Here is a 24,839-nt window from a genome sequence, read left to right as displayed (position 1 = left end):
GATATTTAATTGAATTTAATTTTAAGAATGGGTTTTATTAATTCTTCTGTGCAGTTTAAGGTATTGTTATGAATATTTGAAGTGTTATACTAGAAAGAAAACATGGTGTGAACATAAAGTGGATTTTAACAGCTGAAATCCATTTACTTCAAGGCTGAGGGAACTTCTGACTGGATTTATTTCTAGACCTTCTGTATAACTTGGACCAGAGGCTGATCTTAATAATTTAATAAAAATAGTTGTTTAATAAAAATAGTACAGTATGTTAACTCTTTGTATTGCATAGGAAAAGAAATTTTTTAAAGTTAGTTTGAAATTGTGTTGTAAACGTTAGTTTGTTAAGAATATATCACAATTTTTACCTTTTCCTCACAGACTATCCGTACATCTGGAGTGACCTCCTTTTTCTTTTTTGTGGTATTCATCCTTCTCTGCTCATTTTATCTCTTCAATCTGATCTTGGCTGTGGTAACTACGGCATATGAAGAGCAAAACAGAGCTGAAAAAGAGGCCAAGAAAAAACTACTTCAGGAAGCCCAAGAAATTCTAGAGAAAGAACAGGTTTGTAAATGATTACATATAATAAGTGGTTCCTTCTGTTTTCTTCTGTATGTGAATTAGGGAAATGATGTTTTGAATTAAACATGTGCTTCTTGCACACTTTCTCACAGTTCATTTCTCTTTGTGTCTCTATAAATCCATGTGTGTATGTATATATGTATTTAAATATATAAACATTTCTGTGATACAAAAAAACCATCATTAAATTTTAGGATTTGCAGACCTGACATTGTATAGGAATGGCTTGCTGGCAAGTTTGTACCTTTTATGGTATTGCATAGGTGCTGCACTCCATGGTTTCCCCGTTCTTGTACACTACCATTATTGCTGTGGACAGAAATTCCTTTCTCTGGGTATTCCTTCTTGCTATTACTGTGTAGTCTCATGAAGGAAATGTGAGTGGATACATTTACATCCATGAGAAAAATTGTCATTTCTGCAGTTCCCAGAAGTTGGAAGTTTCAGTGCTGATACATTTCAGGCCTGATTAAAAAGTCTTCCAAGAGCCACAGTGCTCAGCACTTTAAAGGTTCTCAGGCCTCTTTCTGAGTGATAGGATGCAGGAGGTCTATCAGTTGACAAGAGCAGGAATAGTCTTTAGTCAGGAGAGTTAATAGACACACATCAGATTTCCACAGTGTTTCCTCTTGGCATAGTATTGTTCCAGTCATTCATGCCTTGGTCTGTAAGGGACCAGGGATTGCCTGTTTTTATTTCTGATAATCATTGAGTCATGGAATCACAGAATGGTTTGGATCGCAAGGGACCTTCAAGATCCTTCAGTTCAGGATGGTCTGGAACACCTTTCACTAGACCAGATTGCTCCAAAACCCATCTAACCTGGCCTTGAACACTTCGAGGGATGGGGCATCCAGAGCTTTTCAGGGCACCTTAAACCAGTGCCTGACCACCCTGCCAGGAAAGAATTTATTCATGATGTCTATTCGAAATCTCTCTTATTTCCCTTTAAAACCATTAGCCCCTGTCATGTCACTACCTGCCCTTGTAAAAAGTTCCTCTCCAGCTCTCTTGGAGCCTCTTCAGGCACTGGAAGGGGCTCTAAGGTCTCCCTGAATCCTTCTCCAGGCTGAATGACCCCAACTCTCTCAGCCTGTCTCCAGAGCAGAGGTGCTCCAGCCCTCAGAGCATCTCCGTGCCCTTGGGCAGGTCCATGTCCTGCTGATGTTGGGGGGGCCCAGAGCTGGACACAGCACTGCAGGTGGGGTCTCATGAGAGGGGAGCAGAGAGGGAGAATCACGTCCCTTGACCTGCTGCCCATGCTTGTCGTGATGCAGCCCAGGACACAGTTATTTCTGGGCTGCAGGCCCACCCTGCTGGGTCCTCTCAAGCTTCTCATCCACCAGAAGTGAAGTTCTAAGCCAAGGCAGCAGGATGGGTTGAAAATTATTGGTAAGACCTATTGTATCTTGTAGCTTTTTATAAAAGAGACCTCTGATTTACTGCTTGCAGTAAAAAATGTCAGATTTGTAAGAGGCCATACAAATATCCCCCAGCAAGTATCCAACTTCCTCATTTAGGTGTCATCATCATGGCTAGGCTTCGTGAACGAAGATTTGGGACCGCCTGGCAGTGCATTAAGGTGTAAGGCATCACCATTTTACCAAGTGCCTCAGCATTCAGACAGGGTAATAATTTAATAGAGTAAAAATTAAATTGAATATTATCCTAGTCCATGTGTTGGCATTTACCTTGTGTTAATAGACAGACTTTTGACTTTTCTTTTCCAGGAGTTGGCTGCAGCAGAAAGCAGTAAGGCCTTGCAGGTTGGGTCTGAAATGCCAGTTGATGACTTGAAAAACTCGAAAGGAAATGAGAGTAATAGAGAAACACCTGTTTTAAGACAAAATGTAATTTTAGATGATCAGGAGAAAGAGGAACAAATATTTAATTCACAGCCTGGTCACTGCTACAAGAAGCTTGTAAGTATTTGAAATAGAAAATATATTCATTAGACCTAGGTGTGATATGACAATTCTATGATCAGAAAAGCTTTCTTTGTTTGCAATCTTTCCTCTCTTTTTTTTTATTTTTCCCCTCCTTCCTGCATTCATTGGAATAACTTGTTTTTTAAAGCAATCTGAAAATTGTATTTTGGGATGTGAGGGAGACAGCACATACGGCCTTGAAAGGGAAGTTGGAAGTGGCTGTCAGTAGTACATATTAGTATTTCATATTAAAATAATTTCATATTAAAAAAGAAAAAAAAAACAAAACCAAAAGAAAAGCCTAGAGCATGATCCAATGTGAGATGCTCTGACACAGAGTTCTTTCATTAGTCAAATAAACATAAACTGCAACAAACATGACAATTACTGATGGTTCTCCTGCAGCTGAGGACTCTTCAAACAATGTGCTCTCTACTTTCATCACAAAAAGAGGCTTAAGACAGTAAGTCAAAGAGAAAAAAGCATATCAGGTAGAAACATTTTGGTAGGACTTAATCAGTTTATAAAAACTTGAATGGACTACTCCTCTAGAGCATATCCCTATTTTAAATCCCAGTTTCTCATCCCCAGTTACTTCCCTCAGCTAAAGACAGATGAGCAGCAGTAACCAGGTCAGTGTCAATTCCTTTGATATGTCCATTCTATGACAGTTCTATCAGCTAAATTTTGGTTATTTTTTCATAAATATATCAAACTAGCAAAGAGAAATAATGATTATTAAACCCCTGAGGCCAAGGATATCAGTTTCATTCAAGTTGTGCTGAGAGGGAATACCAAGGTACTGGACATTGTGATGTGGTCAGTCTGTCCACTCCCAGTCTGTCTGGTTCCCTGTCAACTGGTAGTTCTAATTATATCCTTCCTGATACTGGAATCTTTGTTTGGTTAGAGCCTGGTGCTAATAACACCAAGATTGTGAGTTCAATTCCTCCATGGGCAATTCACTTAACAGCTGGAACTGGATGATCCTCGTGGGTCCCTTCCAATTCAGGATATTCTGTGAAATTTCAGTGAAATTCTTTCTGATTTTCTCTACCTCAGAGTCTCACATATTCTTTGCAGCCCATGTTTTACGATTGTGTTGACCTGTCTGTCCTTGAGCTCACATCAGGAGCACTGAGCTGAGCATTCTGTGGCTTCTAATGAAAATAAAAGTAGTGCCATTCCTAGTTTTAAGCAGTTCAATATTAGTCGAGATCTAGATCGACCTGATAGTGCTGGAAAAAACAATAGTTTTTGTTAACTACTTGACTATTTTTCATATTATTAAATGTATATTATTTATTAATCATCAATACTTATCATCCTTAAAGAGGCAATAGTTTATTCAAACTGATGGTCAGTGTTCTTTTTGTCTGTTCTTCTCATCAGCCACTGGAAAAACGGAAGGATTCTTTTCCCTTGCCCCATTAATGTTTCTATACTTCTTCTATAATGACATTATTATTGTTATTAAATATTTTCAGAAGGAAACAACTTCATGAAGAAATTTGCTGGTTTTGATGAAACGCCCTTTGCCTTCAAAAGCAAAGACCTGATAGTGTTGTATTTTTTGTTTTATATATTGTCACCAAAGTAAAGCTTCCCTTCAATGTGTATTTAAAAAGGCATATTTATCTCATGCTGGACATAATTTTTGTATTGCCAGTTTTTCATATTTCCTTGGTATGTTATCTTCTGCTGTCTTTCTAACCAAAGAGGAAGATCCTGCTGTCCTATGATGTATCAGTGGACTCTATTAATGATCCTTTCCGAAGACAGAGGTTAATGAGTGCAGCTGCTATTCTTACAGACTTTTCAGGTAAGTCATTTTTCCTATGGGATTGTGTAATGTGACCTGAGAGATCAAACTGTCTCAAACACTCAACATTATTTTAAAAGCCACTAGGGGAAATTACGCTGCAAATGTAAATTTCAGTAAAACAAATGTTCTCATATCTCATATAATTGTGACTGTAACTCAGTTACCAAGGGTAAATCATGCCTGACCAACTTGATTGAAAGAAGAGAATTTCAAAGTGTGTGTAAGCAGAAACGTTGCCCATTTTCAGAGGAACAGGTTGTGCAGTCTGTGACCTGATGGCTGGCCCTGCTTGGAGAAGGGGGTTGCACTACAGATCTCCTGAGCTCTCCTCCAGCCTCACTTATAACCCTGTCCTCAGCTATGGACACCTGTGGCTGGGCAGGTTCAACTCACAGGAAACAGGTTGTCATTGTCCCAGAAACAGTGATTTCTCTCCTTAATGCAGATCCTTTATCATCCTTTAATAGTGTAATCATAGAATCATGGAACTGTTTGTGTTGCAAAGGACCTTAAAGATCATTTTGTTCTTACCCCCTGCCATGGGCAGGGACACCTTCCACTAGACCAGGTTGCTCAGAGTCCCATCCAACCTGGCCTTTAACACTCCCAGGGATGGAGCATCCACAGCTTCTCTGGGCAGCGTGTGCCAGGGCCTCCCCAGCCTCACAGGAAAGAATAATAAACATATGAAGAGGTGGGGAATATCCCCTGTTTCTGTCATTATGACATTTGTTGGTGGTGACCTGCAATAGCCTGTGATTAGTTTGTGTAGTAGGAGTGAAACAACTCTTTCCAGTGATGCCATTCTGCTCACATGAGATTGATTTTTCTTTCCAATCTTTTCTCTGATTGATTGTCTTTTTCTTCACACTGTGATATTCCATATAGGATTATTCATATGCCACTTTCTCTCTTTCTCTGCTAGAGTCAAAAGTGAAATGTCCTGCATTGTGGAAACGTTTTGCTCCAAAGTGTCTAGTTTGGAATTGTTGTCCATTCTGGAGAGCAGTCAAAGAGAAGGTGAAATTGGTGATTTTGGATCCGTTTGTTGAACTGTTTATCACAGTTTGCATTATCTTGAACACTTTATTCATGGCTATGGAGCACCCTGGCATGTTGCCAGAAACCAGAAAAATGATTGCTATAAGTGACGAGGTAAGTGAGGTCGATGTTAGGGTGAATATGAAGTTATAATCCTGTATTTATACTGGAACAGTCCCATAAGGAGACAGACTTCTTGAGTGACTTTTTTCTGAATTTCTTTTTTGTCTTTCCAGGTCTTCACCCTGATTTTTACACTAGAAATGATCTTGAAAATCATTGCTCTAGATCCTTACTACTATTTTCAGAACAAGTGGAATGTTTTTGATAGCTTAGTTGTTTTGATTGGCCTACTGAGCTTTGGAACCAATCTGTCACCTTTCCGGGTGGTAATGATTTCTTTGCTATCTTTTAAAAGCACGTGTTTTGTATAGACTTGTGAAACATTGCAGTGAAATACCTTATCATTATTTTACTGATGAATCTGTTAAATCAGTTCTCTTTGCTGGTAAATAGTGAGCCAACAGGAATATTTCACTGAATAGATAGTAAAAGTTCCTTGACAACTTTTCCTTTTGAGCTGAGATTTGTAAAATAACAGAACTTTACAGGGCTTAGTGTAAATGCAGTGTATGGTTTTTATGTGGGCTGTGCTGTCTGGGCTGTGTTTAACCTTACCTTTTTTCTCTTGTGTTTTATTTACAGATCAGGATCTTCAAATTGGCAAAGTATTGGCCAACCTTAAATACTCTTGTGAAAATAATTCTAGACTCATCTAGTGCTGTGACTAAGTTCTCTGTGGTTTTGGCTTTCACTGTATTTATTTTTGCTGTACTAGGAATGCATCTTCTTGGCAGTGATTATGAAAAAAAATTCCATAAAATAAGCACCAGTAAGGATTTACGCTGGCATATGAAGGATTTCAATCATTCAGTCCTGAGTATACTCCGAATATTATGTGGAGAATGGATTGAAATGATGTGGGAATGTATGGAAGTGGCTGGAAAACAGAAATGTATTACCTTTTTCTTGCTAGTCCTGGTGATAGGAAACCTGGTGGTGAGTTTTAAGCTGATTCCCAGTCCCTGCTGAATGCATCCAGTTACACTGGCAACTGATTTTTTCAGAGGGAAATGTTATCATTTCAAGAGTATTCACGCTATTCTCTTTTCTGGATGTCACTTGACATGTTTTTCTTCTTTTTTTTTTTACTTTTCCCCTGTCTTTCTCTTTCTCACACAAGAGGTAGAAGCAATGCCAAATTATTCCCTCTCCCCACAGTATAGAAGTGCAGTGCTTCTGATAATGTGTTATCTGATGTCTTCATCTTTTGTGTTGATAGAATCCAATAACCAAACTGTTCAGTGCTTTTAATGCTTATCAACTTGTATTATCAAGAGTTTACCATACCCAGATTTTCTGGTTTGTATGACATATAGTAGATGGAATGTAAATGTACTGGAAGACAAAATCTTTTCATCTGCTTGGTTTGTTGGTCTATACCAGACCCTTTTGGATGGTGGTGTTATTAAAATTCATCTTTGCTCTTTTTCAACATATCTATCTCCTCATACATTATGGACATCAGAGCAGGTGAAAATATATTTGATATACCCAAACCCTCACTTCCTTCCTTCCCGCCATTCCTTCCAGAAGGGGCCAGATCATACTATAACAATATTGCAATATAATAGTAATTAATTTTATGGCAGTGTTGATGAAAGCAAGACTGAGGGTTTCTGAAGTGACTTTTCTGTTAGCAGTGGTGTCTCCAACTTACTTTAATTATTTCAAGGTGCTCAACTTGTTCATTGCCCTGCTGCTGAGTTTGTTGGATACTCACAGCTCAGGAGGACAAGAGGAACCTGGAGAAAGGACTAAATGTCAGATTGCCCTTGCACAGATTCACCAGGGCCTGAAGTCTTTGAAAGACAGAATTCTGGATCCTTGTGGCAAAAAACTGAAAGGAAGCCTCAGAAAAACAGACAAAAAGAAGACTTTGGAAGAAATTTCTGGCAAAAACATAGAGGATAATAATTATGCCATGACAGATGTCAGAAAATACATAGACAACAATTGCTTTGACACAGAGTGTTACCATAATGAAGAGAATTCCTCAATATCAAGGAAATATAAAGATCTTTCCAGCAGTCACAGTACCTGTGTTCCCATTGAAGCAGCAGAGAGTTACAGTGACAAAAGTGATGATGAGCACATTGTATTCACAGAAACAGAACACAGAAAACAGGTAAGAACTATTCACATTTAAAACAAAATGCTGTAACTTACATCTGTAATTGCCACCTCAAAGACTCAACAGTAAATATTATCCCTTCTGTCATTCCTGCCATTTTACTTTCTTTGTTCTTCTAGTGCAAGGGCTACCAAATAGTCTTCATTTGCCAAAGACATTTTGAATATCCGCTTTTTCACCATTCTCTTTGTGGACAGCCCTAATTCTGCTTTTGTCAGTTTTATTTCCATCTATTGCTGGCAACAAATAAACAAAGTTTGCTGAAGACAGACATTTCTTCTTTTTGTCTCCTTTGTCTTACACTTGGATAGTTTCTAACACAGGCCTCTTCAGCTGCTTATATGTTGCTTCGTGGTTGCATGGCATCCAAAGAAAATGGAAAGAAAAGCTACACCTCAAAAAAGAATTTATTTTTTTTTAATTAACTTTTCGCCTCTATGATACTTTGGATTTCCCTTTATATCTTGTGATTTTCTTGCATCGGGCAGGATAACGCTCAAGTCTTTCTGCCTGTGAGTTAGACATTCATACTGTCATGATTGTACATAGGCATGTTTGAGATATTTCAGGTGTCTATCACACCCATCCAGAACTGTCAAATAAGACACAGGAGCTATAGGAACTCTTTTCACCAAGTTACAGAATTGTTTGGGTTGGAAGGGACCTCTGGAGATCATCCAGTCCAACCCCCCTGCAAAAGCAGGGTCACCTAAAGCAGGTTACAGAGGAGTGTGTACAGGCAGGTTTGGAATGTCTCCAGTGGTCAGTGTCTAGGTGGACTGCTAGGATCCATTTCCTATGGTTTTGGTCATATTAGGAAGCATTGCCAATGGAATATCTTTGGACAAATTTTCAAAGAAGCAAAAATTGCTGATCACCTTAGAATCATCTGTGGCCATTTCAAAGATGTTATCCAGAAGCATTTGATGACAAAAACTGCTGCAGTGGAATCTGGTCTTTCTTGGAATTTGTGGAGACAAAAGGACTGAGAACTGATTGGGATCACTTAGGTCTTCTGCCTGTAACTGGAAGCATGAGGCTGTTGGGGTCCAGCTGCAAAGGTTAATTGGATGCAGGAATCAATCCCTGGGCTAAATGTATTTCTTGGGGAATGATATATTTCCACAGTAAAACCTCAGGAGCACAGTATTGGAAATCAAGGAAGAAACTATTCTATTACAAGCATTTTAAGGATATCATTTAATTATCTGTAAAAAGACAAACATACTAGTGGAAGATTCTCTGCCCATGACAGGAGGTTTGGAACTAGTTGATCTTTAGAGTCCCTTCCAGCCCAAACCATTCCGTGATTCTGTGATTCTATGGTTTTAACTTTTGTGGATGTTTTAGATTCTGTTAAAGAATTCTGAATTAAAGAATGACTGTCAGGAAAGAAAAATGTGAAAAATCAACTGTTTTACATAATTTCCTTCAGGGAGACAGATTACGACACAGAGAACAGCGGCAGAGTTCAAGCAGCTTCAGTCAGATTTCTGAGACTCATGAAACCATAAATGTTTTCACAGTAACACATGAAAAGCAAGAGCAAAAAGAGGTAATTCCAACTTTTATCAACTTGTGGAATATGCTAGAGATTCAAACTGTCACAGCTGTTCCCTCATTCAGCAGTGACAGGACAGATTGGGATTTTCCAAAGAGTAGCAAGTATAATGATTGTGGAGGTGGCACATCTCTCTAGAGGCAGTAATAGCATGGAGGTTTGTGTCTCATCAATAGCCATAGTTAATGGTGTAACTTAATGTATTATTTTGTACAAAATAAGTAAACAGAAATTAACCAGGAAACACAATGACTTTAAGCATGTCTGATACATGCCACCTGTTTCTATGGATAATTCTGTTTGCTGTCATTCCTGGACACAAAAATGTGCTCTCTAGAAGTGGTTCCCTGAGCAACCATGCTTTTTCTGATATAGAAACCCAGCTCATTCTAATATTCTAATACAGTACAGTTCCATATCAAAAAAAAGGTAGAGAGCCATGGCTTGCCTCTGATGACCCAGCAAATTAAATGGAAGTTCAGCATCTTTCTGGATTACTACCCCCAAAAGTCCAACCCCATAAGCATTTTCTGGTTTTATGCACAGTCACCAGAATTTTTCTTTATATACATTATTGAAATGTGTTTATATTTAAAAATAATACTGAAAACATTACAGTGCCCATTAATTTAAACAATTGTATTTTTGTATATGGTGAAGATTCCCTAAGACCTTAGACTAGTGTAGAGCATCATGGCTGTCGACAGAGGAAATTCTCCCTTCTTCTGGCTTCCCATTCTTATCCCTATCCTCATGCCTTCACTTTCCATGCCATTCAGGGAAATTACATATTATAGTTGATAGATATCTTTACTCTTTTTTCCTTATACTTGCTTTCCTTATTGTCTTTAGTTTTACAAGTGTGTAGGTTACCTATTAGTAATTGCAATTCTTTGAGGTGTGTAGTCCATACACATACATTTCCATCCTGCTAGGTCTTCCCATCTTCAAGCCTTTTGAGACGTTGTTTGTATCTCTGAAAATGAAAAGAGAATTGGATTGGCCTGAAGAAGTCAGACTTTTCTCCAAAGCTGTAGCATAAGAAAGTCTTCTTCTTCCTGCATGTCCTGTTTAGATGACAAGAAGAAACCAAAGAACTTTAAATTAAACGCATGGAAACAAAGAGTAGGGATTGGGTTTTTCTGTCCTATTATTTGTAATTTCATTTTGGTAGTTCAACAACAGTAAGGTAATTTATAGACTGCAGAATTCCTTTGGGGAGGGGGGCAGGGGATTATAAATTTCATTTATCTTTGGCTTGTTAACCTTATGAATGAAACACAAACAAATTCGCCTCCTTCTCCTTCTCCCATGCAGAAATGTGGTGCTGCTCACAGCTTTTCTGAAGCCAGCAGTGTGGATGCAGCTGTTGTTCTGGAGATGTTTTCCCAGACTAAAAACTCACACCTGCCTAAGGACTGTTTTGGAGAAAGTAGGAATCTTTTTTCTATTGTGCTAACACCAAATGAACCAGTGTTAAAAAATACCCACTTGGAACATGTCCAAATTAGCAGAATCTGTTTTCCTGCTCATCCCAGTGTTGACATCTGCCTTTGATTACCTGACCATCTCCTTAGACTCCATTGCCTCTCATGCTTCAACACTTCATGAAGAGTGTTTCTGGTGCAAAGCAGTGAACAGGGAGTTGTAATGTCTCTGCAGTGCAAAACAGTGTAATAATCAGTAAAAATAATAATTGACTAACCTACTAGTAATGTACCATCACTTTTCAAAACAAAAAGAAATAAATATATATAGAAGTAAAGGTGCTTTTTTTCTTGTGCCCACCAGTCTTTCTGAAGAAGGGCACAAAAGCTTATTTGTTTTTTTCCATATATGTGTTGCTCTATTAAAAGAGATTATTTTGGCATACAAGTTTTTTCTTTATCTTTAGATCATTTCAACCACAGCATCACCTCATAGGTAAAACAGCACATTCTTTCTCTAATCTGTAGAAGCTCTCTTTAAGATGTCTTATACTGTTTTGATTCCATGTCTCAGCATTTTCCATGGAACCAATATACTGTTCTTTCTCTTTTCAGGTTGTGGTAAATGTGTCCCATGTTGTGTAGTGGATATCACTAAGTTTCCAGGCAGAAGTTGGTGGAACTTCAGGAAAACCTGCTACAGAATTGTTAACCACAGCGGGTTTGAATATTTTATGATTTTTGTGATAGTATTGAGCAGTGCAGCACTGGTAAATTGCATTTAATGTCTCTAATTTTGAATTGATTGTTGTCAATAAGGAAAATAATAATATTTGATTGATTTCTTCTACTCTGACATTCCTTCCCACAGAGAGAGATAAGAATGTAGTAAATGTATCCCTTAACAGTGATAAGGCTTTCTCCCACTTACATTAGACATTTAAATATATGGATTTAAATATATGGAATTGTAGTTTTTCATGGAACAGAGTTCTTCCTACACTTGTGTGTTAATTACAAGGCTAAACCATAGTCTGAAATTACTTTGCACTTTTAAATAAAGTAATAGCACTTCTAAATGTTTAAAGCATTTTTAAAACATTATGATCAGAATCTCAAAGTGAAGCTGGCTGTAAACTCATAGGTGAGGTAATGTTTCATTGCTACCCTGATCAGATCCATTTCTACTCAAGAATAAGGGAATTTCTATGATTTGAAAGCATATCCACTGTCAACTGAAAGTAATTTGTTAAACAGAATGTTTTATAATGCAGAAGGAACATAACCAAATAGTCTGACAGGGATCTATGTGGTAAATGTTAGAATTTTCCAAATAAAATCTGCTCTGTGTACATTAAGTTCAGGTTGTTCACTGAACCATAGATTTGAACTGTCTGCTTTTAAATTCCCATGGCAAAGTTTGCAAGGGAAATCCCTGGGATTCCTGTGAGGGTTCCTCTCTATTTATGTGGAACCAAGCTGAAGTAAGGAAGGAAACTGAGTTATTCTTTAATGTGCTCCAGGTTCTGACTAAGTTGAACACAAAGCTAATTGGTACCCAGGTGCAAAAATTACACAAAACAACATTTTCTTGTCATCGAAGATGTTTAGCAATGAGAACTTTCACATTTCTAAGATACTGTTGTCCTCTTGCAAAAAGGGACTTGTCCATTTTTTGTTTGGTTGGGTTTCTTTGTTTATAAAGTTGTATGCTGAAAGGGAATTGTCTGAACCAGTTAGAACAAAGGGACACCATGGTGTCCATGCCTTGAAAGAAAATTAAATGAGATGATGCTGACAGAAAGAATGCACAGAAAAGTCCATGGTGAGTGCTCAGTGCTCAGAGCAAAGAAAGAGTAGTTAGAAACTTAAGTAGATTCTAACTTTTTAAGGTAGCAGCAATTAAGAGTAAGTAGATACTTTAAAAAGTTAGAAAAACAGTAGTTAAAAGTATGAAAAAACATCACCGCTAATGAGCAGGTGGTTTGACTGGTAGATGGAGATCAAGGTAGCCAAGGTTTAGCAGGGAATAAGAGGACACATGATTAAACTTGCTCAAGAAAAAAGGTCAGAAATGGCAAATAGGTTTATGTACATGAATGCCAGAAGTTTTCATTTACCCCCACTCAAATGAACAGTCCCATGGACACAGGGACAGCTCTGCTCTGGAGGCATTTCTCCTAATTTTTGTGCAATTGAAAGATCCCTGAGGTCCAGAATCAGAATCACTGTTTTCTAACACTGCAGAACAGGAGTGCATAAGTTTTATTGGATTATACATAGGAGCATCTCTGCTCCTTGTTTTTTCAGTGCTCTATGCTCCTGCTCCACCTTTCCCATGGCCTTTTAGATGGGTTTTTAGGCATGTCTTAAGTGCAGGGGAGCAAATCAGGTCTGCTGTTAATACCTCAAGGGGAGAAGTGGAGGCTTGGTGAGGAAATAATGCAAGATGTAAAAGGAATTGGGAGTAGATTGGCAATACCAAAAATTTAAAATTAATTAGCGAGGCAGCAAATGCATTAAACACAAGCAAACACTGATGTGAACAGCAGCAATCAATAAAACATTTTCCTAAAACCTCAAGGTCAAGGTTTAGGTGAAAAAACCTGTAACTCCAGGAATGAAGAGTTCCAGCTAAGGAGTTTGTCATTGTTTTTCATGTGTGTATTACAACTCTGCAGGCTGACTAAAGATGACTCATTTGGAAGGTCAGAGTCTGAAAGACAGTGGTTAATGTGTTCAAGTCAGGGTTTATTGTGAAGAATTTAGACCAACACCTTCAAAATTATCAGTTACAATGTGGTAGCCACAACTGCCCATCCTCAGACAAGTTTTGAAATGTCTAGCATAAAAGCCTGAAAGTATTTGATTTTTCAACAACCTGAAAATGGGATTGTACTTATTTTACAATTCATTTTTTTACTTTTAAGTATAAAACTAAGTGGTGATTACCCATAATTTAATATGAAATGGTTGTAATAAGACAAACTGTGTATTCTTGTGCAATTTAAGAATAATTTTCCATGCAACTACTGACCTGTTTGAATTCTAAAATTCCAGGCATTTGAAGATATTCACTTGCAGAATAGAAAAACAGTGAAAAGCATCCTAGATTATGCTGACAAAGTATTTACCTACATCTTTTTGATGGAGATGCTTCTGAAATGGGTAGCTTATGGATTGCACAATTACTTCACAAATTCCTGGTATTTGCTTGACTTTGTCATTGTATGTGTAAGTATTATATTCAGCTTGTCATACATTTTGATTTTTGACATTTTCTATCTGGATAAGTACATGTAACTTCTGATTATGGATAACTACAGGTGTGAAAGACAGTTCCCAAAAGGTGAAAAATCCGCAACCCAAACAGACTTTAGGACAAATTTAAATTGAAATTTTCAGCAATAACTAGAAGTTGCTTAAGAAAATTCTATTCGGTGTCACTGTCATTGAGGACCATGATGGCTCTAAAAACCTTTTCAAGTGGAGAGAAGGAGTTCAATTAGTGATCAGAAACAAAACTAAAATAAATTACTTAAAATGATAGAAAAATGAGAAGCTACTGGCAGTTCTGGACTAGATGATCTTAAAGGTCCCTTCCAACCCAAACCATTCCATTAATCCATGATTTTGGCATTTAGAAACAGAAAAATATAGAGTTGCTTCCTTGAAAGAGAAGAAACTTAGATAGTAAAGGGAGTTGAAAAGTATTGTTGGAAAAATCATTTACCAGAATGTTAAAGACATAGGAAAGAACTTTTTGCTTTGCAAAAGAGAAATCCCAGCAATCCTTTGCATATTTATAAAGATACATGTTGAAAACACCAGTAGTGAGATAAGTGTAGTATTCAATTCCTACATATTTCTTATGAATTCAGACAGTATTAATTATTATAATCTTGCCATATAAAAGTGAAACATCTATGCTTGTCAACATCACACTGGGAAGATTCTGAAGTTAAATATTTAAAAGAAGGACATGTAAACAGAGGACTGATGGTAACATCAAAGTGGTTGTTTGATGACTTCAGAATAGTCAGCATTGAAAGTTGTGAAGTAGTAGGAAATTTCAACAGGAAGGTCAACTATTATGGCTATTTATAACGAATATGTACCATGACTTTAGGGTTTTTTAAAATATATTAGAAAAGAATGAAGTAAAATTACAATAACTTTGAATTTAATGTATATTTTCTTAATTTAACTTACTGATCAAAGATATTGTAACATTCAGGTAATGATTGTTTGCTAACACAAACAACGGAAAATTTGTTTACCATTTAATAATCCCAGTTCCAATTCTGTGAACACAGCTGTCATTTGTTTCCTGGGGACTAAGTCATGATCCCAAAGATGTATCACCTTGTTCCTCTGGGAGTGGCCTGAAATCTCTCAGGACTCTTAAAGCATTGAGGCCTCTACGAGCATTGTCAAGATTTGAAGGGATAAAGGTAAAGATGTTGGGGGTCAGTGTGAATATTTTGTAATGGCTGCATTTGAAGATTTTTTTGAAAATGACAACATAAAATTATTATTTTCATTCACTTTGTTCAGGTTCTTGTCAATGCACTCCTTGGAGCTATCCCCTCAATCTTCAATGTTTTGCTCGTCTGTGTTGTCTTTTGGCTCCTGTTTAACATTCTAGGAGTAAAATTGCTTGGGAAAAGATTTTCAAAATGCATACTCCAGGAAGGAGATATCAGTCTCATTAATGACAAAAGTGATTGTGAGTCCTATGGTGGAAAATGGACAAATTCTCCTGTAAACTTTGATAATGTTGGGATGGGATACTTGGCTCTGCTCCAAGTGGTGAGTTCTATAAAAACATTCTCAGTTTTGTTTTCTTCAAGGAAATGGGTGGAGCAGCCCAACCATGGGACACCCCTATGCTTCTGTTTATCCCAGTGAAATTGGGGATATTTTTTAGCTTCCATATATATTTTCCTTGTTGATGACCTGCTCAGTTCCTCCTAAAGAACGCTTGAGCATATGCAACCTTGTGTTAAAATCAAGAACTCTGTTTCATGGCTTTTCAATTTTGTTTTAATTTTGATTAACACTCTAAGCCTGAAATAGTCTACAAGTTACTGAATTATAAATATTCTCATTTTCTCTAGTTCAGAGTGGATGAGAAAGAAAATCAGGGCACAGTTTAGTTATCTTTTCTTTTGCTGTAGAAGTCATGAAGGATTGGGATACTAATTTATTGAGCTCCCTAACATGACAACAAAGGAGATAAAGGCAATTTTTAAGTTGGCTGTTATCCCTGTATCTTTTTTAGCTGAAGTTCTTTGCCCTGGGTCCTCCAAAGTATTCTATGATTCTGCAGAGTTGCTAAAAATTGCAGGAAGGAATTGTTTTCTCAGAAATTGGTTTTATCCTTTCACATTATATTTATAAGTTAAGGTTAAAATTTTACTGATTATTTTTACAAAAATTTTGAATTTAATGAGAGTTAACATTAACATACATTTCACATGAGTTATGTTTTTTTTGTTTTCTTTCAGGAAATATTTTTTCTCTTTACTAAACGCCAGTGATACTTCCAAGCAGATCTTTAGAAGTGATACATATTTTTTATAGCACACCGCTTATTTTCTGCATCTATCAACACATTTATATTAGCTATACTTTATTTTTCTCAGTGATAACAAACTTAATAATGCATTTTTTTCAGGCAACTTTTAAAGGTTGGATGGATATTATGTATGCAGCAGTGGATTCACGTGAGGTATGTCACTAAAATGACAATTCAGTTCTTTTCCCTTTTCTTCTTCCCTTTTCCATCCATGTAATTACTTTTTCATCTTTGTTTGCAATATCAAGTCAAAAATACAAGTGGTTGAAGGCATCAAACTACACAGTGAAACAATAATCCTTGGAGTACCAAAAATCTGGAACTTAGACAAAAGAAACTGGTCAAAGTAGAGTGACACCACAAAAAGCTTGCTATGTCAGGAATGCAGAGGGGAAGATGTTGCAAGCTTTGTGCAAGTCTCTTTTGGAAACAGAAGACAGAGACTCTTGGAGGGACTGTGCAAATTTTCTTCCTTTTTAAACATGTACAGGAGCACTGAAACAGCATGCAGCTAGAGCAGTTATTTCAGGAGCTTTTCTTCCCTATGTTTGACATCCTCACTATTTCTTCCCCCTTTGCATGTGCTGTTCCTCACTCTCTTACCAGGACAGTGTGTTTTAACTTCTCTATGTTTAATTGAATTTACCTTTTTCTCACTCCTTCAGTCTCTGTGCTCTTGACTGCAGTGAAATAGCTGCTGATTAACATGATTGTTCCTTGTAGGGCTGATCTTAGTGAGCTGGGGCTTTAGAATTGCCTCTTGTCTGGGACAGCATTCCAGAGGATGGCTGGTCACCATTGTGTTTAGTCTGAGCTGTTGTTTTTAATCAAGGCATTCACAGGATCCCTTCTGATTGGAACTGGTTCTTTATTACTTAAAAATTTCCTGAAGCTGGATTTGTCTCTATAGCTCTGTTTGTCACTATCTTTACAATCAGTAGCAAGACAGAACAAGAGAGTGGTTCTACCTGTACATCCAGGTAAAGATGTAAATGCGTGGAAATAATTTATCCCTCATGACAATAAAAAGATCTGTTATTATAAATTGGAAATGGTAAAGCTGTGATTATCTCATTTTTACCAATATTATTTTCTGGTTTGACTTTTTTTTAACAGATCGATGAACAGCCAAAGTTTGAAGCAAACTTACAAATGTACATATACTTAGCGTATTTCATTGTTTTGGGATCTTTCTACATGCTGAATCTTTTTATTGGAGTGGTTATCAGCAATTTTAACCAACAAAGGAAAAAGATAAGTACTACTTGAACTAACTCAGTGTCTCCTGTAATCCCAATTTGATTAAGTGAATGCTAGTTTGACATGTAGATGTCTAACATTTTGAAATAATTGTTTAACTAGATAAATTTAAAACAATAACACTTGAAACCAAATTTTGAAATCAGCAATTTACCTGTAAATTCTATTTTCCTGCCAAGTCCTTAATTTGTTCTGAGTAGAGGACAAGGAGGAAGGAGGGAGTAGCTTCAAAAATGAGAAGCCAAAACCAGGTTGAATTCTGTCCTGATTCATTTAGATGTTAAATTATCCAGAATAGAAAGGAAAATGGAGTAAATTATTTCACTTGGACGACTTAAAACAAATAAACCTCTTGCTCATTCAAAAAAAGGAGACCCCAACAGGAGGTTTACAATTTCATGATTCACTTTTGGAAGAGAGAATCTCTACAGAAACCCTTTTTTATTTCCATAGCCTGACTCATATACCAAGTGTCAGAGCATTGCTGCTCGGGGTAGAGAGAGAGAGAGCAATAAAGCCCACAAGAAATTCTTCTGCTCTCTGCATTTGAACAGAGAAAGGATATTTGGGGGTTGAGGAACAACAGTCCAACTTCACTCTAAGAATTTCCTTTTCTAACGAAGTCCCAGTTACAGTAATCCAAACAGACAGAAACAACAGTGGTCAAGTAGTTCATTAGTCTAAACATTTACTGGAAGTTTATGTGGATGTAATACTTTTTTCTTAGTACATGCTGTGATTGACATTTTTTTCTTTGTAATTTTTTTCTCTTTCATTTCTTTGCTTATTCTCAGGAATTTTCTGTGTGATTCCATATAGTGAAGTCAAATGGAATTTTCAGAGGTCTTTCCAGAATGATTGAAATTACAGATGCCCTACTGAACATTGTTGTGTGTTTGTTGTACAAAATGCTGATCACTCATTGCTTTTAGGATTGATGAGTGGCTTCTGAATCCTGGGTTCAAAGGGATTGCTAAGTAATACAGGGGGTGTAGATGGGGATAAGAAATTCATTGTCAGGAACCCCCTGTAGAACTGGGTCCCATCATCCTCCATTTACCGGATAGTCCAGCAATACCCTTCTGTTTCTACCTTCCCCAAAAATTGAAAGTATTTCCCTTCTTGATGAATCGTATGTAATTTTTTAAAATATGAAATAGATTTGTAAAACTTCAGAAAGGCTCTCACACTTGAGGGAATTGACTTGGGAACACTGCCTAGACTAGACTTCCCTGATCAAACCCAGATCAGCTCTTTCCAGTACATCTGTTCAAAGATCAAGGGGAAAAGGAGAAATGGTGAAGACACATTTTGTCTCTGTGCCCTCTTAGGTCCCACTCATGACAGCTGTAACTTACTCTTTTTTACAGAAAGTTGCTGGAATTTATTTAGGGAACTGCTTAAACTGCAACTGAACAACAATGTTCTTTCCCTTTACTTAGGTGGAAAAGATCTATTTTTGACTGAGGAACAGGAAAAGTACTATAATGCCCTAAAAAAACTTGGATCCAAGAAACCTCAAAAACCCATCCCAAGACCATTGGTGAGACCATCTTAAGTAGAACATGGCAGAAGATGCAACGATGGTGACCATATTTGAACTCAGTAGCCCAGGCACAGGGAAATAAACTTTGCAGTAGAGCCCATCATCTTCTTCATTCAATGTAGTATTTACATTTTACTCTCTTTTTCTTAAAAGAGTCTTTTTTTGTGGGTATTAATTAGGGAAATTTATATCCTATTTATGACCTATCCAAATGTGCATCCTGTTTATAAAGGTTCATAATTAGTATTTGATAACCATACCATGACCTTGGTTACTTAAGTTGCATGATGTTGCTTCTGCCACTAGATTGGATTATTGCAGGTGAGAATGAATAGAGAATAGCACATGCCTCATGGTAATTATTTGCTTTTAAATAATCTTATGTTTTATTTCTTTTAGTTTCTTAATTTTAATCCCAGGCTTGGCTTTTCATAATAACTATTGAGAGTTTTTCTTTCTTATGACATTTTAGTTTGAATTGCTTATGGTAAAATATCTGCTTCAGTAAGTATTTCTATTAAAAGAGCAATCACAATGTACTCTGGATGTATTTCCTAATTTTTTATACACACACACACACATATATATATGCCAATGTGAGTTTTCACTGAAGATCTAAAGAAATCCCCTAAAAATGCTTCTAGTTGCTTATTGTTAAATTTATATTATCTTAAGTTCTTTTTCCAAGCACAAATTACTGATTAATATTTGAATGCGGTTCTTGTTCTCTCCACAGAATGCGTTCCTGGGATTGCTGTTTGATATCGTAATGCACAAAGCATTTGACATCATCATCATGATTTTCATCTGCCTAAATGTGGTTGTTATGATGGCAGAAAATAACCAGGAAGGCACCAAGGAAGTTCTTAATAAAATCAACTATTTTTTTGTGGCTTTATTTACAGCAGAATGTGTCATAAAAATACTGGCCTTAAGACAGCATTACTTCAAAAGCATCTGGAACTTGTTTGATCTTAGTGTTGTGGTCCTTTCAATAGTTAGTAAGTACCAATCACTAAATCAGGTAATGTGTCTTACCAATATTGAGCCAAATTTCAGTATGAAGTAACCACTTAGATATATTTGATAAACAAATCCAGATCCACTGTACTTTTTTAAACTATATGCTAAGTCATTGCTTCTAAAAGGATGTATTTTTGTTTTCCCTTATATTTTTCCACAGTACTAGAAGGTAAATGGAGTTTTCAATTTTTACTTTTCTTAAAGTATGTTTTATTGAGTAATTAACAGAGCAGAAATTTAATTAATTAACATCTTCTCTAAATTACTATACTTAACCTGTTGTCTGACTGTCCTTATGCTTTCAATTTACATGTTATCATGGTAACTGTTGTTTTCACAGTAAAAGTAAATTCATGTTAAAAATACATTTGCTTGAAAAATGAGAAAGATGTATTTAATTTTTCCTGGACCTCCTTTAAAGAAGGCAGATCCTGATTGCTGATTTAGAAAGCTCAGGAAAGCATAACTGCTCAGCACCGTTCTAAATCTGGACCACTATTTGTGACTGTGAAAAGTCTCATTAAAACTGACTTGGCTTTTTTGGCTTTTCAAATAAGACTAGATGCTGATAATTTCCTCTACAAAGGGTCATAGATAGCTCTAGTTTCTTGTACAGCTTATTAGGTTTGTGCTTCCCACTCAGGCTCAGTTTATATCACAGAATAAAGGACAGGAAAGAAAAACTGCTCTGAATCCTCTATTTTATGCCTAAGCACAGTAACCCTTTGCTGTGCCGTGCAACCCAGAAAAATGTTGACTCCTTAACCCCTCTGTTTGCAATCATTTGCATTCCTGCTGCACCCTTACTCTGTTAGTAGGGTCAAAGAACGGGGTGTAATGGGGGATAAATACTAAAAGACAATTTTCCTTTCCATTCCTCTTCGTTTCCTCTGCTCTCCTTCAAGTACCAAGCATTAGTCAAAGCCTCACATTTAGCATGTGATCAGGCCTGTAAAGAAGCAGCAGATGACAGCCAGGAGGCAATCCCCACAGCTTCCAGCACAGGAGCTGAACAGATTTAAAGTATTTTTAAATACTTGGGCATGAATGCCTACCTTCACCCCTCTGGCTTATAGAAATCTGGGAGGATGCAGTTTCCAAACTATGCATAATCTTGAAACCTCTGTAATACTGAAAGGTATTTGTCTTTCTTTTCCTAAGCTGTCTTGTAAGCAGTTTCAGTATTGATGATGTTTGTGTGGAAAGTGGTGTAATATGGTCAGTGTTACTTCTGACACCTAAAGCACAGAATATAACAAAGCAGACAACAATTTGACTAATATGGCTTGACAACATTTTGTTTTCTTTCTCCCTTCAAAGGTATTGGAGTTTCTGAAGCCTTTCAAAAACTCATCTCTCCTACACTTTTGAGAACTATTCGTTTGGTGCGAATTGGCCGAATCCTGAGATTGGTTCGAAAAGCGAGAGGACTTCAAACCCTTCTCTTTGCATTACTGATGTCTCTTCCTGCACTGGTCAACATTAGCCTTTTGCTTTTCCTAATTATGTTTATTTATGCCATTGTGGGCATGGCAAACTTTGCCTGTCTTCCCTGGGAAGGTGGGATTGATAACATTTTCAACTTTCAAACCTTTTCTGGTAGCATTCTCTGTCTCTTCCAAATTACAACGTCAGCTGGCTGGGATACTCTTCTGGCCCCTTTGTTAAGTGAATCTGGTACATGTGCTCCCAACTTAAATTTAACAGAGACAGATAAAACTACTTGCAAAAATAGACCATTTGGTATTTTTTATTTTGTAAGCTATGTCATTATATCATTTCTCATTGTTGTAAATATGTACACAGCTGTCATTTTAGAGAACTTCAGTGTTGCCACTGAAGAAAGCACAGATCCTCTTTGTGAGGAGGACTTTGATATGTTTTATGAGACCTGGGGAAAATTTGATCCTCTGGCAACACAGTTTATTGACTATTCTGCTCTTTCAGACTTTGCAGATGCTCTGGCAGAACCCTTGCGCATTCCAAAGCCCAATAACATCCAGCTCATATCCATGGACCTCCCTCTAGTGAGTGGAGATAAGATCCACTGCTTGGATATCTTGCTTGCTTTCAGTAAACGTGTCTTGGGAGAATGTGGAGATTTTGATACGCTTAAGTTACTGATTGAAGAAAAATTCGCGGTTGTCAGTCCATCTAAAAGTTCTCACAGGCCAATTTCTTCTACATTTAAAAGAAAACAAGAGGAGGTATCAGCAGTTATTATCCAAAAGGCCTTCAGGAGGTATTTGATACAGCGTTCTTTCAAAAATACGTCTTTATTATGCCGTCACAGACAGAACAGTGCTGTCTTTGGAGAAGAAATGCAGGAGAAGCAAAAGATTATTGTATCAATACTTAATGAAAGTAGTGGCAGGAAGATACATAAATCACGGCCTGTTTCTTCCACATCTCTCCCTTGACTTTATGTTGCTTTTGCTGAAACAAATAAGCTGGACATATAAGGTTACCCCAGGCTGCAGCATTTTTGACTTTTAAAGCAAAGTCACTGATTTTCAGATGGAGACAATATGTGAATCCCAGAGTATAATACTCTGAATTTAGAATAATGGTGGCAGCCTTCCAGTATTGGGATTGTTCAAATTTTCAAATTCTCCTTAAAATGATTAAGATCTGAACAACTATGTCATAAATATTGGAGGATAATCAAACCTTGGATTTTTTTCCCAGTTAGTGGAGTAGGTGGGTTAATTTTTTCACCTGCTAGTTTTGTCCTAGTTCATGTGTTTACAGAAGAAATCCATAAAAGGTCGGTTGTAAGCACAGATTTATAAACACACAAGGCTCTAGAATAATGTATATCTCTTTAGAGATAACCAATATTTCCAACTAGGCTTTATTGTCGCAAAATGAACTAATTACTGCACTTCTGTAACAGAGCTCATTCAGGAAACTCGAGTATAATCAGCCTCTGACTTTGATGGTTTTGGGACCATCCTCCTCCTAGCATGTTTGGGTGGATTTGTTTATGCTTAAGTATTTTAGAGATGTCTTTATATGTGCACCTAAATGGATTTAGCAGATCATCCTCAGTTGCCTGTGCATAAAAGCTGTATATAATTTGTTCTTTGTATCATTCAGTGTATGAAAATTGTCATAATCGTAGTTACCAAAATCAAAGGATGTTATACAAGGGGTATTGCTTCCAGAAAATCTTGAGAATCATTGTACATAAATTTTCATCATCATCCAAATGTCATAGAAAGCATTACTTAGTATTCTGAAAAGGAGTTCATGGTATATCTTATGAGACAAAATTTAATAAAAGCTAGGGGAAGCATTTATTTGTTTGATTCTGAAAAAAATGCATGAACAATGTGTAATAATATTTTAGTGATTCTTTTGCAGTTTAGGTTATTCAGATGAAGTGTCATGGTGGATTCAGGACCACTAATAAAATGCTACTGTTTTAGATTCTTCAATAAAGAGTTCAAATGCTTAATATGTCTTTTGTCTGTTTTGTAAGGAGTATCTTCAGTTTCATTTATCACAAGACATAAAGTGTTCTTAGAGGGGTAATACAATTTTCCAGAAGTAGCTACCTATTAGCACAAGAAATCAAAATGTTTCACTTTTTACAGGGAATCAGAAAAGATTTATCATTTGGAGGCCAAGAAGAGCAGGAACAATAAGGTACTTACTCAATTTTTACTGTAGTTTCCTGGGTTAAATACTATTAAATATGACAGATATTGTTAAATCTAAAATAATTTCAGGACAAAGAAAGACATAGGAAAGCTAAGAGTTTAGGTGTCCAGATACAGTATGGTTTGAATGGGCTTTATTATGGTTGAGCATCGGCTCCCCAGGGAACTGGTGGAGTCACCATCCCAGGAAATGGGACCTCTTAGCATAACTCAGGAATTTGCCCTTGGGAGCTGCCACACTGGGTAGAGGGTTGCAGAGATATTTGTGGCTCTACTTGAGACCTGCTCCTGTCCAGCTTGTGTTGTTTCATGCAGAGTGATGCTTGTGATGTGAAACTATTTTGTTCTTTGAGAGCTGGACTGAGCCGACAGCTTTTGTTCAGTGATCAGGTACCATTAGATGGCAGCATTTAGTGTAGTTTAAAATGTGGTCAATCTTCGGTGAATGAGGTGTCACACTTGCACACTTCTGCCCAGGGATATTAAATTGATTGCAAAAACTTTAGAAAAAAGTCACATACCACTACTTCCTTGACGGAAGCAGAGGGGAGTGGGTTAAGGCAGGCACCTGCCAAGAAGCAAATGGTGGGCTGTGTCCACAAGGTCATATGTAACAGCTGCCTCCCAAACACTATATGAGTTTTGAGCAGGCAGACATGGCCAAGGTGGTTTTATCTTCCTGCCCTGGCAGCTGAGGGCCGCCACTTACCCCCTCCTTGACCAAAATGGAACACTCGCAGATAATCATCTTTGCCCGAGTAGCACTCAAAACAGATCCATCAAAGGGGCCAACACACACCAGAGAAACAAAACAAACTAGACAGTCCTTCTCAGTGTCAGAAGCCCGGCAAGTGGGGCTGGGGCCGCCAACCCCTGCGGCCCAAGGATGGGCCCCACAGCAGCCCAGCAGAGCCAGGACCCCCACACCAGTCCCTGCCAGGAGAGACAGCTCTGAACAGCTGCGGGGGAAGGAGGGGGGAGCAAAACTTCCCATACACAAAGGCCCCATCGCCATCCTGACTGTCTCAAAGCCTCTGGGGAACACGCCTTTGCAGTCCACACCGCCCCACTGAGCAAAAGTGGTCTCATCGGGGGTCGGGCTTGCACTAGGCCAATGTCTGCTGGCCTAGGCCTACAGTCAAATTCGGA

General features: G+C 37.4%; 1 protein-coding gene across 1 annotated transcript; it reads left to right on the top strand.

Annotated features, from left to right (window-relative positions):
* Nucleotides 1-377: 377 nt before the first annotated feature.
* On the top strand, nucleotides 378-23,487 carry LOC135404237 (sodium channel protein type 5 subunit alpha-like). Its single transcript, XM_064638908.1, is given in 18 exon segments — nucleotides 378-561; nucleotides 2,310-2,501; nucleotides 4,227-4,329; nucleotides 5,258-5,487; nucleotides 5,610-5,762; nucleotides 6,079-6,432; nucleotides 7,169-7,621; nucleotides 9,063-9,182; nucleotides 10,506-10,620; nucleotides 11,231-11,385; nucleotides 13,676-13,849; nucleotides 14,932-15,170; nucleotides 15,172-15,427; nucleotides 16,296-16,349; nucleotides 17,313-17,454; nucleotides 18,899-18,999; nucleotides 19,739-20,003; nucleotides 21,346-23,487. Coding segments are annotated over 17 exon segments (4,158 nt in total). The 5' UTR covers nucleotides 378-561; nucleotides 2,310-2,357; the 3' UTR covers nucleotides 22,446-23,487.
* Nucleotides 23,488-24,839: the final 1,352 nt, after the last annotated feature.

The sequence above is a fragment of the Pseudopipra pipra genome, chromosome 1 (assembly GCF_036250125.1).
Source record: "Pseudopipra pipra isolate bDixPip1 chromosome 1, bDixPip1.hap1, whole genome shotgun sequence".
NCBI lineage: Eukaryota > Metazoa > Chordata > Aves > Passeriformes > Pipridae > Pseudopipra > Pseudopipra pipra.
This window is presented reverse-complemented; position numbering and strand designations above follow the sequence as displayed.